Below are 13,425 nucleotides of genomic sequence, written 5' to 3' on the forward strand. Positions count from 1 at the left end.
TAAACAGTTTTAAATATAATCAGTTACATAATAAATTATTTAAAATAGGTGCTAAAATACTGTAAGTCATGATATCTACAAGATGGCTAAATGGCTACACGTCAAATTAGTGTTGCCAATCCGCAGGTGGGGGCAGGGGATCCCCCCATTTAGAGGCCCTCCCCCCACATCAGAGTTATCAGAAAGCAGGGGGGGAATGTCTATTGGGCACTCCATTGTTTCCTACGGAGACCAATTCCCATAGGGTATAATGGAAAATTGATCCATGGGTATCTGGGGCTGGGGAGGGAAACTGTTTTTTGAGACGGAGGCACCAAATTTTCAACATAACATCCAGTGCCTCTCCCCAAAATACTGTCCATGTTTCAAAAGAATTGGACCAGGGGGTCCAATTCTATGAGCTCCAAAAGAAGGTGCCCATATCCATTATTTCCCATGGAGGGAAGGCATTTAGAAGGTGTGCGGTCCCTTTAAATGTGGTAGCCAGAACTCCCTTTGGAATTCAGTTATACTTGTCACAGTCTTGCTCCTGGCTCCACCCCCAATGTCTCCTGGCTCTACCCCCAAAGTCCCCAGATATTTCTTGAATTGGACTTGGCAACCCTAGGGAAAAGGCAGAGCATAAATCAAGTAATTAATAAATACATTTCTTCTTCCACTTCCCATGAGATATCTGGGATCCATCAATCTGAGATCTGTGATCTCCCCATCATGGTAATGGAACCATACAGTCCTACCTCTGTATCCCTTTGGCTTCCTGTTTATCTATGCTGCTATCAGTACTATATTCAGAGGTGCAAATCAGCATTTTCTAATGATTTTCCCAGCTGCACTCTCTAATGCCACAGTTCAAGATCAGATCCTGGACAATATAATTTCCAGTAAATCTCATGGAACTGAATAGAAACTAACTCTAAGAAAACAGAAGAGCAATGTAAATTTACCAATTCAGAAGGAAATTGAGGAAAAGGAAGAAGAAAATTATAGCCTATTTCAAGCAAGTATTTTGTCTTGCCTTCGGCTGAAAGCTGGATCCATGATTTTCCGCTGCTTGTGCCAGTGGTTATAGTCACGATCTGTTACCAAGCCATTCCCTAAAAATCTAAAAAAGTATAGAAAAATATAGTATCAGTAAAGACAGCATCTTCAGATCCTCTAAACAATGGTGTGCATGACCAGGAACAGATCTCAAACTCACTCCTTCTTGCTTGCATGCTAGTTTCTTTCTTCATTTCTTTGTTTCCTCTAACCATAGCTTGCCATGAGGCAAGTGATTTAGAATGATGGCCAAATGAGTTTGTAAACTACAGATCGGAAGCAAATTTTATTCATTCATGTATTCCTTTCTGAGATTTCTATGCTCCCTTCTTCAGAATCCTGCTCAAGGTGGCTTACAACTATAAAATAATAAATTATCAGTATAGAAACAACAAGCTATTGACACATGCATTATCATTCTGTAAAGTCTTAGCCCCAAGAAGTGTAACAGAGGCCATGTATGTCTCACTTTTGGAAGGATTATGGGTAATGACCAGAGACAGGTCCTTCTGTTTGTTGGTGCCTCAAATGTAGAACTGTATGGCATTTGCCTGGCATCAAGTTTTTAAAATTAAATTTTATTAATTTTAAAGGAGATATGGCATCATTTAAAAAAAAAAATTCAAGTGCCAGGTGAAAATTTTATTTCTTTCCCAGGCATTTTGTTTAGCGCATTCAATACAGCCTGGCTAGGAACCCTATACCTCTTGGTTGCTTGTTTTCAACTGTGATTTTCTTTGGAAAGCATGCCCAATGAAATCAGATGAATGTCATTTAATGAAAGATTAACACAAGCACGGCCCTGAACTGGATGACCCAAGCTAGCCTGATCTCATCAAATCTCAGAAGTTAAGCAGGGTTGGCCCGGTTTAGTATTTGAATAGAAGATTGCCAAGCAAGTCCAAGGTTGCTACACAGTGGCGGACAGAGGCAAACTACCTCTGAACCTCTCTTGCCTTGAAGCCTCAAAGGGTCGCTGTTTCATCAGCTGTGACCTGAGTGCGCTTTCCACCACCAAAACAAATACAAGATTACTTTAGCGGATTTTTAAATGTTTTCAATTAATCAATTTTAAGTCTTTGTATGAACATTCTTCTAGCGATTAGTTGCTTGAAACAAGGAATGAACCACCCAGCAGTTTAGGAAATGGTGCTTTCTACCCTCTGATAAAAGTGAAGTAGAACAAGTGTGTACAATCTGCCCTGTCCTTGAAAAATGGAAGTTTTCTGTGTTTCATTAGCACTCATAAAGTTATTCCTGAAAACAAGGTAGTAACCAGAATGGAGAATCGCCACAGATGTTGTCTATTCAACTTTGCAGAGCATGACTATCCCACTTTCCCCTTCTGCTTGCATCCCACTGAGTTCCCAAACTCAGAAGACCCACAAGAATGCCATACAGGGCAAAGTAAGGGTTGGAAGACGAGGCTGAGAATCAGGCAGAAATCGCTACCATCTCTTCTGCAAATGGAAATGCCATTCCATGGGAAAAACTGCAGTTGGATACAGCCCAGTAAATACTATGGGGATGCACTGTTTTGACCAATATGCTTAAAGTCCATTTATAGGCAAGAATCTCATACAATTTATGACTTGCATACTTTTGCAAAAATGAAACTGTTTTGTAATTGCCACAGAATGGTGTGAGGCAGTGCAGGTTTGCCACAGATAGAATGTCCCTTCCAGCAATCTCTCTTTCCACTCCCCCTCCTTTCCTCCTGCCCCCTTCAGCCTGGAGCAGGCAAGGGCCTTCACTGGCTGCTGTCACTCTGGTTGTGGGGTTTAACTGGGAAGGGCCCAGATCACCCTCTCTGCTCCCAGACAACTCCCTCTTTATGTCATGGCATGCCCTGAATTTGAGGCATGAAAAGTCCAGTCAGAGTGAACCAGAGATAGTTTATTAAACTACTACTGTAACAAGGGATAGGAGAAAAGTTACACAGTGGGGCAGAATTAACACAGGGACACTACAACCACACAGGGTACAACTGACAAGGGAAGAAGCCAGATGGAAAACACCAAAACTCCCTAATGCAGCTGCCTTATTAGTTCTTATTTCTAATTCAGCATATGTTTCCAGTGGGCCACACTTCCTCCAAAAGCAGTCTCACTGCTGCTCAGATTCAGGAACTGAACAACACCCTACCTTCTCTCACTATGCAGGGCTTCTTCATATGCTGTAAGAGCTCTGTCTCCTTGACAAAAACTGGGACCTCTTTTCCCTCCATTTCTCCCTCAGTTCAGTTTTGAAGCTTGGAAAGTGCCTGGGTAATGTAGTCCTATTGCAAAATTTATTCAAGGCCTCAGACCTTTGTGGAATAGAGATTTCCTTGAGGCCAACAGGATGCTCTTTCTTCAACCTTAGGCTAGGGTTGCCAGCTCCCACGTCTCAATGGGGGTTCTTCTGCTTTTGAGGGCTTTGATCTGCCACCAGCCAGCTGCCTAGCTGGGGAAACCCTACCCCAAAACAGGGACATCACAATTCCAGGTGATGTCATGCTGGGGATGTCGCCCTGGGATGCTCTGTTATTTGGGCAAACTCTATGGTTTTGAGGATGAAAAAACAGAATTTTGCCCAAATACTACAGCAGGGGTGGCCAACGGTAGCTCTTGAGATGTTTTTTGCCTATAACTCCCATCAGCCTCAGCCAGCATGACGAATGGCTGCGGCTGATGGGAGTTGTAGGCAAAAAACATCTCGAGAGCTACTGTTGGTCACCCCGTACTAGAGCATCCCTGGTGTGATGATGTCACTTCCAGGTGTCGTCATCACATCAAGGATGTCACACCCCCCCAGAATACCCTCCAAATCCCCCCAGTGGATGGGTGAGAGAACCCAGCAAACCTGTCTTAGGCCCAGGATCATGACAGCAATAAACACAATCAATAAGGTTATGTGGATATATCTTTGTCTTTGTGCTAAATTTTTACATTTCTCATGAAGTAACACGATGACAGGTATCCGTTTAGCAGCATCATAAAACGTTTTCCCTCCAAAAACTGACAGTTTTAATCAATTGTTAATACTTGTTTAAAATCCCAAATATCAAGTATAACTTTAAATTAACCTACCTTACACCAAACATATTGTAAAGACGACCATACACAATTCGGTCCTTTGGGTATTGTGGCAACGTCAGATACTCCTAAAGATAAATCACAGGTCAATTCACTTTCACATAAAAAATGCAGCAAAACGTTTTGAAAAGATCTGGCATTTAGGGAGATCTCAGCCAACCTTCCCATGTTAGAGTCCTGGATGCGGTTTCAGAGTCTGGCTAGTCAGTCAGCTGGTGAGATGACAGATTCCATCACTCAGCCTTGACTAGCACTTGGAAGGGCCAAGTTAAGAGGGTGGTTACTAAACAGAAGTCCATCACTCATCTTTCCCCTTAAACTTTAAATGCCTTCATTTTGTAAAATAGGGGAGAAAACTCCATATGCAAGGAGAGGTGATAGCTAACTTTGGAGAAATCTATCCTACTCCACTTGAAGTATAGAGGGAAGAACAAAACAAAACTGAGCTAACATGCAATTTGCTGGTATACCCATCTGTAGTTTCAGTTGTGAAGACGTGCACATGTTCTGGATAAGGGCTGCACTGTGAGCTACCTTCACACACATACAAGCCAAGATACATATTTCATAAGATACCTTTACTCCTTCAGGACTTAATACCAATAGTGTGATTCTGTGGAAGAAATTCAAACGAATAACTGGTCCATACTCGTCAGCCCTACATTATGAACGACAAAAAGATTGTATTAAAAGATGGAAGAAAACCAACACAAACTACAGAAGAACACAGTAGTCCCAGTTCCTGCAAGGAACATCTGAGGCATAAGGGGCAGCTGTTAAAAAGGGTAGATTTTGAGCATTACCAGTTGGCTATTGGGATCATTGGTCTTAATGGGCACCGGATCTCCTAGCTTCTGTTTCAAGCTGTTAAAAAACTTACCATTGCAGAAAGAGATCATGAACCAGTTCCTTATTTTTAAGCATTCTCCAAATGATTGGCAGATGACCAAAGAAAAAGCTGCAAATTAAAAAAAAAAGACTTCATATATATAGACACAAAGAGAGATACCTGCACAACCACATATATACACATCATACACAATCACCTTCTTTATCAAGCCTAAATTTATTTCACGACATGAAGTAGGGTTTCTGCGTGAAAGTAAAATTAACAGACAAACCGCTGAAGTAATAGAAGCACAAAAAGATGTCCCAAGAGTTCAGATTTCCAAACATGCCAAATTAAATATCAAGTAAAAAAAACTGGCTTTATATCAAGCAAAATGGAGACTACAATCAAGAAATCAGAAGACTGAGACAGAGAAGGGCAGCCATGCAGGAGTTAGAAAAGATTTTTAAGCATCAGGATGTGTTGCCGGTGACCAAGATCATATTAATTCATCTCACAGTATTCCCCATTACTATATAGGGATGGAAAAGTTGCACAATGAAGAAAACTGAAAGGAAGGAAGTTGATGCATTTGAAATGCAGTGTTGGAGGAGTTTTACAGATACCATAGACCTCCAAAAAGACAAATAAATAAGTTCTAGACCAAATCAAATTCTCCCTAAAAGCTAAATTACTATGTGTAGGCTATCCTACTTTGGTCACATTATGAGAAGATAAACGTCACTGGAAAAGCAATAATGCTAGGAAAAGTTGAGGGCAGCAAGAAAAGAGGAAGACCCAACATGAGATGAATTAACTCTATCAAGGAAGTCGTGGCCCTCAGTTTGCAAGACCCAAGCGAGACTGTTAACAATATGATGTTTTAGAGGACATTCAAGGGTCACCATAGCTCAGATATGATTTGATGACACTTAACACACACATGCACACAAAGCTTTGGCATGGATTTTCTTGTTGGTCAGAAAAGTGACTACCCCTGAGTCTGACCCAGAAGCTCCCGAATGTGGTGGCATGAGTCCTGATGGGAATGCCACAGACAGCACACATTCAACCTGGGTTACGTCAACTACACTGGCTTCCAGTTGACTACCAAGTAAGATTCAAGGTTTTGGTTATCACCTTAAGAACATAAAAACATAAGAGGAGCTATGCTGGATCAGGCCAATGGCCCATCCAGTCCAACACTCTGTGTCACACAGTGGCCCAACCCCCCCCCCCCCCAGGTTCCATCAGGAGGTTCATCAGTGGGGCCAGGACACTAGAAGCCCTCCCACTGTGCCCCCCCACCCAAGTACCAAGAATACTTAGCATCACTACCCCAGACAGAGAGTTCCATCAATACACTGTGACTAATAGCTCAATACACTGTAGCTAATAGCTCCATATGTTCCCCTCTTGAAGCTATGCTTGTAGCTGCCACAACCTCCTGTGGCAGTGAATTTCATATGTTAATCACCCTTTGGCTGAAGAAGTACTTCCTTTTATCTGTTCTAACCTAACTGCTCAGCAATTTCATAGAGTGTCCATGAGTTCTTGTAGTGTGAGAAAGGGAGAAAAGTACTTCTTTCTCTGCCATCTCTCTACCTTTAAGGCCTTCAGCAGTCTGGGACTGACGTATCTGCAGGACTGCCTCCTCTATGTCACTGGAAGAGCATTGCACTCTGCTGGCAACAACTTGTTGGTGATCCCCTGGCTCTAAAGAGGTTTGGCTGTCCTTGGCAAGGGCCAGGGCTTTTTTAATCCTGGCCCCGACCTGGTGGAACTCTCTGTCAACTTCCACCAGGGCCCTGCAGGATCTTTTGCAATTCCGCAGGGCCAGCAAGGCAGAGACATTCCACTAGGCTTTCAAGTAAGGACAGTGATGCTTGCCAAGCTGGCACCTCACTTTTTTGTCCCTCCGGGCTACCCCCTTCCTCACTGTGATGGAACAATAAAAAATGACAAGACACCATCAGGGAGTTCATAAGATATATTTTGGCTGGGATGTTTTATTGTTTTAAATTCTGTTATTAACTGTTGTAGATTGCCTTGGTTGGGATGGTATGATCAATTAAATCAAATAAATGAATAATACTGATCACTGTCAGACACAATATAAATTATTTACTTTGCCACTGATCGTAGATTTAGGTGAGTCAAGACGAACTTGTGACGAATCTGTAACGAATCTGGCTGATCTCAAGGGGACAGAACAAGACAGAATGTAGGAGGTCCTCCAATTCTTGGGGCACCACTAATACAGGGGAGCTGGGTGACTGGCACCTGTGTGTATCGCTCTGACGACATGCCCCTCTGGCTTCGATTGAAAATGTAAAAGCAATTCTGGGTTTGTAAAAGGGGATGCCAGACTAGGGTTGCCGATCCCTCAGTCTAAATATAAATTTGTAGGAAATACTGGGCATTCCATTATTGAATTCAAGGCTTTACCTAGTGTGCTGCAGCCTGAAGAAAGCAAATGAAATGGATAGTTACCTAGGCAATCCATTGCTGCTGCTGTAACATCAACCTTTTATTGTAATTTTGCCAATGTTGTTAAAATCTGGCATCTAGTGTGTAGTGTTTTTCTGTCAATAATATTGATAATAAATTGTTTGTTTTAAAATATAGAGTAGCAAGTCTTGTATCCACAGTTGTTACTTTTATAGTTTTTTTTCCTTTTACTAAAAATCCCTAAGTAGGGGCAAAGGATTTCCTGGTTTGGAGACCCTCCCCTTACTTCAGGGTCATCAGAAAGCGGGGTGTGTGTGTGTGTGGAGAATGTCTTCTGGGCACTCCATTATTTCCTATGGAGATGGATTTCCATAGGGTACAACAGAGAACTGGTCCACAGGTATCTAGGGCTCTGGGAGGTGGGCTGTTTTTTGAGGGAGCGGCACCAAATATGCAGCATAGCATCCAATGCCTCTCCTCAAAATACCCTCCAAGTTTCAAAAAGACTGAACCAGGAGTTCCAAATCTAAGAGCCCCAAAAGAAGATGCCCCTATCCATTATTTCCAGTGGAGGGAAGCCATTTAAAACGTGTATGGTCCCTTTAAATGTGATAGCCAGGACTCTCTTCAGAGTTCAATTATGCTTGTCACAACCTTGCTCCTGGCTCCGCCCCAAAATATTTCTTGAATCGAACCTGGCAACCCCATGCCAGCCAGATAGGAAGCTCCGAGGTGATCCCTCTTAGTTGATCTAATGGGAAAACAAGGGGCAGGATGCAATATGCCTGAATTAATTTCCAGGGTGCAAGATCTGGGGCAGGGGCTCTCCCAAGGCAACCCCTCTGTCGTTAGGTCCTTCTTGCTCCTCAGCCCCGTCAGCTTCTTACCTTTCCCTTGGGGCGCTGGGGATGTAATCGTATTTCAGGTGGACGTATTTGAGGTAGCAGCAATAGAGGCCGAAGGCCAGAAGGGCCACGGCCAGCAAGAGGCGCAGCAAGCCCCAGGTCGCCTCCAGCGCTTCCATAGTGCCTAAGAACCAGCGGCGGCCAGACCCTTCTCCGGCTCCAAATCGCGTCACATGCAAACGGAACTCATGTGGCTGGGCGGAGCCAAGCGGCTGAGAGGCGGTGGGGCTTAAGGAGGCCCTTGCGGGGATCGCGAAATCAGGCCGAAAGCCAGAGAGCAAGGCTGTCGTCCAACGCGCACTTCAGCCGCTGCCAGCGAGGCGCAGGCCTGCCACCACAATCAAGAGCATTAAGGTCTGGTGCAACTGCAAACAGTGGTAGAATGCGTTGCCCTCCGCCGCAAGTAGCCGCGTCGTTCTAGGGAAAGAAATGTCGATGCACAGAAAAGCAGACGCCCAGAATCAAACTTTGCTAGTCTTAAAGGTGCTACGCAGGATTCGAACTTTGGTCTGCCGCAGCAGCTCGCTGACCTGTGGAGAGATTGTCAGAGCGACTGATGCTTGGGCAAGGAAGGAGAGCCAGTAGCAGAGATTTGTGAAGGCATGCATCGATCCATGAATGAATTCAGTGTACTGTGGCTCCAGTAAAAGCAGCATTGAGAGAAGACTGAGGAAGGGTCACTCCTACGAAACCGTTAATAATCCAGGAAATACGGTCTTTGTTCTCTCTAAGAGAAACTGCACAGAACGATGCCCCCAACTCCACCCGAGGTCCGGATTGCAAAAAGCGGCAGAAGGCAAGGCCTCTAAAACCTTGATAGGGAAAACGGACTGGGGGAGCAACGAGAGGATGTGCGTTCTAATGTTTTGCTGCCTGCATTGTTTTGTATTAAACTAAACGCTTATTTACACACTTTATGTGTGAGAGTAATAATTCAACCGGTGCAGTTTTGAATTTTGCCATTGTTAATACACCGGTGCCTATGTTATTGTATCATTTTCTCCAGGGGAGCTTTTCTCTGACAGCTGGAGATCAGCTGTAAAAGCAGGGGATCTCCAGGCCCCACCTGGAGACTGGCAACCCTAAAGCCTGAACTCTTCCTAGCAGCCAAAATGGCTAAAGCAGGGGTGTTGAACTCATTTGTTATGAGGGCTGTATCTGACACAAGGTCAGGCCAGGCAATGTGTGTGATCAAATGTAATGCCAGGTAGTGGAGATACAAACTTTCTAAAGGGCAGGTGCACACATACAAAGATTTTCTTTAAAATTATAATAAAGCATGCTTAAAAGATTAGCACTATTGCAATATTTTGTTTATTTAACAGTTTCTGTTAACTGACACCTCTTGCTCTGAATTATTGCATCAAAATCTAGAGACAATGTCTGTGCTGCAGCGATCAGTATGCTGCTATTAGGAAGAAATTACGAATCATTGGTCCAAATACAGATCACCAGGAACCAGTTAGAATGTCCTACTCCTGGCAGCTAAAAGCTCCAGATGGCTTCTTGGTGGCCTTTGGTGAGTTTCCTGTTGGCATGGCTGTTAATATTGGCAAAGCCGTGGCCACTTTTTGGAAAAAGGAGATCTCAGGCAGTGGACACAAAATTGCTTCCAAGTGCCATCTCCTGCTGACCAAAACTTTCTTGACTGACAAGTATTCTGCAGGCAATGAAATGGTAGGGGTGTAGGCCACGATGCAGAAGAAGAAAAGCCAAGCTAGGTGCAACTGAACACGGGCTAGAGCCAGCCCTGCCATTAGGCAAACTAGGGTGCCAGTCTTCTGAATTGGGCACCCCCCATGTGACTCTGTGCTGTTATCAGTGCTGGGGGTGGGGGCACTAGAAGTTAGCGTTGCCTAGGGTGCCAGACAATCTATGGCTGGCCTTGGCTAGAGCTCAATGTAGAACTTAATTCTGTATTTATTTATAAATTAAATATCTGCACTTGACTTTACCCCTGCGGCTCAAAGCAGTTTATGATTTCAAGGTGGAAAGAAAGCAGCTTTAACTTTAAATGCATTCTCCAAGTTGGCTTGGCGAAGTGATTTAAAGAGTGAAATTCCTTCTGCCAGCTGGCCAGCAGGGCGGCTGGGGCTTCAAGAGCCACATGTGGCTCCTGAGCTGCAGTTTGGCCACCCTGTTTTATAGGTATAGGCAATATCTGAAATAAATTGTTTTTTAAAGATTTCAGGTTTTCACGGCTGGTAACATCATTAGGGTTTGTAGAATCTTTCGGGCTCAAGTGCCATGTTCTACTGGAGAAAGTTTTCCTTCCAGACGTTTCGTTCTCAGCTGCGGAGAACATCCTCAGTGGTGTTGCAGCTGGAGCAGGCGCTCTGACCTTCTTGGCTGCTGTGCATTGAGTGGGGCCAGGGCTGCTGGAGAGCTGCTATTTCTAGGCTGGAGGGGGTGTGGTGAAAGGGCAATTGGTTTGTGGATGTGCCCATTGTTTGGTGGGGCTTCCTGGAAGGGTAGTGATAAGGAAACTGGCTGTTGAATGTGACCATTGTTCTGTGTTAATTGCTGGGAGGGTTGGAAGGGGTGTGAAAATAAGGAAGATGGTTGTTGACTGTGCTGATTTGTTTTTACCAGTTAATTTTAATTTGGTGTTTTAACTTTGATATGTGGGTTTTGATTGTTATTTTTATATGTTGTGATCTGCCTTGAGCCCATTTATGGGAAAAGGTGGAATATCAACCTACTAAATAGATAAATAATAATTTTGGCAGTATATTCATTTTGATTGCAAAAAATTCTTTCTAGCCATGAAATGTTAAGTTGGAACCAGACTGGCATCCTGATCAGCCTCTGGACCCTTAAAGAACTTGAAACACCCTGGTTTGGGTGTAGACTTGGTCTTTTCCTTATGCTCCCATTTTTTTTAATGTCTCTTCTCTGGAGGTTCTGAATGCAACCGGACCTTGGAGAAGGTAATGTGAGCACCTAGATTCCACCTCTGGAGTGACCGAAGAGGCTCTTTTTGGAGGAATTTATTTATTTAATTAGTTTGATTTATATCCCGCCCTCCCCACCGAAGCAGGCTCAGGGCAGCTCACAACATGAAATCCCACAAACATTTAAGTTAATGAGTATTAAAATTACACATTCAGTAATAAAATAAATATACAATGATTAAAACAGTTAAAACAAAAACCAAAATATTGAGTTGGTGCTATTCTGGTGGTGACGGCCTTCTTCCACTTCCAAATACCGGTGCCGAGTCAACTGAATGCCAGCCGGAAGAGGACAGTCTTGCAGGCCCTGTGGAATTGCACAAGGTTCCGCAAGGCCCTCAGTTCATCTGGCGGTTGGTTCCACCAGCAGGGGGCTTCAATTGAGAAGGCCCTGTCTCTAGTTGATTTCAATCGGGCCTCCTTTGGCCCGGGGATTACTAATAGATTTTGTGATCCCAATCTGAGTACTCTCTGGGGGACATGTGAGGAGAGACGGTCCCTAAGGTAGGCAGGTCCTAGGCCATATAGGGCTTTATAGTAACCAGCACCTTGTAACGAATCCAGTATACTATTGGCAGCCACTGCAGTTCCCACAGTCCCGGCTGAATGTGCTCCCACCTGGGAAGCCCCAATAACAGCTGGGTGGCTGCGTTCTGCACTAGCTGCAACTTCCGGGTTCAGCCCCATGTAGAGGGCATTACAGTAGTCCAGCCTCGAGGTGACTGTTGCATGGATCACTGTTGCTAGGTCACCATGCTCCAGGAAGGGGACCAACTGCCTTGCCCGCCTAAAATGGAAAAACGCGGATTTAGCAGTGGCTGCTATCTGGGCCTCCATTGTCAAGGCAGGCTCCAGTAGCGCCCCCAAGCTCTTGACCTTGTGCGCCATTGCCAGTGGTGGACCGTCAAATGCTGATAGGGGAATTTCCCTTCCCAGACCACCACGACTCAAGCAAAGGACCTCTGTCTTCGCTGGATTGAGCTTCAATCTACTCAGCCTAAGCCATCCAGCCACGGCTTGTAGCGCCAGATCAAAATTTTCTGGGACACAGTCAGGCCGGCCATCCATCAATAGATAGAGCTGGGTGTCACCAACCCATACCTCCGGGCAATCTGGGCAAAGGGGCGCATGTAGATGTAGATGATGAACAACATCGGGGAGAGCACCGCCCCCTGAGGCACCCCGCAGTCAAGCACGTGCCTCCGGGACAGTTCACCCCCAATTGCCACCCTTTGTCTCCAACCATCAAGGAAGGAGGAAAGCCATTGCAAGGCCAACCCCTGAATCCCCACGTCGGCGAGACGGCGGGTCAGCAACCGATGGTCGACTGTATCGAACGCTGCCGATAGGTCCAACAACATCAGTACTGCCGAGCCGCCTCGATCCAGATGCCGCTGAAGGTCATCCACCAGCACTGTCTCCGTTCCATGACCTGGGCGGAAGCCGGACTGGTGAGGGTCTAGGACGGAAGCATCATCCAGAAAGCTCTGTAACTGTAGCACTACTGCCCTCTCAATTTTATCCAAAAAGGGTAAATTCAAGACCGGCCAGTAATGTGCAATTTGGCCGGGTCTAATGTCAATTTTAGATCAGAGCTGTTCTGATAGTTGAGCCTACAAGAACTAAACAGGACAATGGGAGTCTGGAACAGGGGTCAGTAGTTGGAGCCAAGTGAAGTGGACCCAAGATAGCAGGGCCCCAAACGTGGGATCTCCAGAATGGCAACCCTAGAAGGAGAAGAGGAAGCAAGAAAAGGGGAGAGACTATGGGGATGGTCAGGAAAAGGAAAGAGGAAATTGTAGGAGAGGTTCCCACAGGTGATCATTCTAAATGAAAAGTTAGCATCTCTGGACAACAGCTCAGAGCTCTTTCAGCAACGCTCACACCTTTTCCACAGCAGCAGTCACTCCGCTCTCAGGCTTCTCCTTTCCCCAACTCAACCACTTGAATTCCCACCAGTTGCTGCGCAGCCGCATTTTGACTTGCATCTCCCTCCAATTCCCCCCACGGCATCTTGATCTTGTTTTTTAAAGTCAAAATGCAGCTGTGCAGTCACTGGTGGGGATATAATCGGTGGAGCTGGGGAAAGGAAAAGCCCAAGGGTGGAGCAACTACTCTTGCAGAAAAAGTCTGTTTTGCAGCATCACCGGGACCCACTTTGCTGGGCCTTT

General features: G+C 45.0%; 1 protein-coding gene across 4 annotated transcripts in view; it reads right to left on the reverse strand.

Annotated features, from left to right (window-relative positions):
• Positions 1–8,420, reverse strand: part of LOC132589971 (cholesterol 24-hydroxylase-like) — a 28,197-nt gene extending 19,777 nt beyond the window's left edge. For all 4 annotated transcript variants that reach the window (XM_060262775.1, XM_060262777.1, XM_060262776.1 and 1 more), the window contains exons 1-5: positions 8,283–8,420; positions 4,996–5,073; positions 4,692–4,773; positions 4,110–4,183; positions 1,016–1,102 (exon numbers count right to left, since the gene is read on the reverse strand). In XM_060262775.1, coding sequence (XP_060118758.1) covers positions 1,016–1,102; positions 4,110–4,183; positions 4,692–4,773; positions 4,996–5,073; positions 8,283–8,419 — 458 coding nt within the window. In that variant the 5' untranslated portion in view covers position 8,420. The remainder of the gene's footprint in view (positions 1–1,015; positions 1,103–4,109; positions 4,184–4,691; positions 4,774–4,995; positions 5,074–8,282) is intronic.
• Positions 8,421–13,425: the final 5,005 nt, after the last annotated feature.

This window comes from Heteronotia binoei, chromosome 21 (genome assembly GCF_032191835.1).
Source record: "Heteronotia binoei isolate CCM8104 ecotype False Entrance Well chromosome 21, APGP_CSIRO_Hbin_v1, whole genome shotgun sequence".
NCBI classification, from domain to species: domain Eukaryota; kingdom Metazoa; phylum Chordata; class Lepidosauria; order Squamata; family Gekkonidae; genus Heteronotia; species Heteronotia binoei.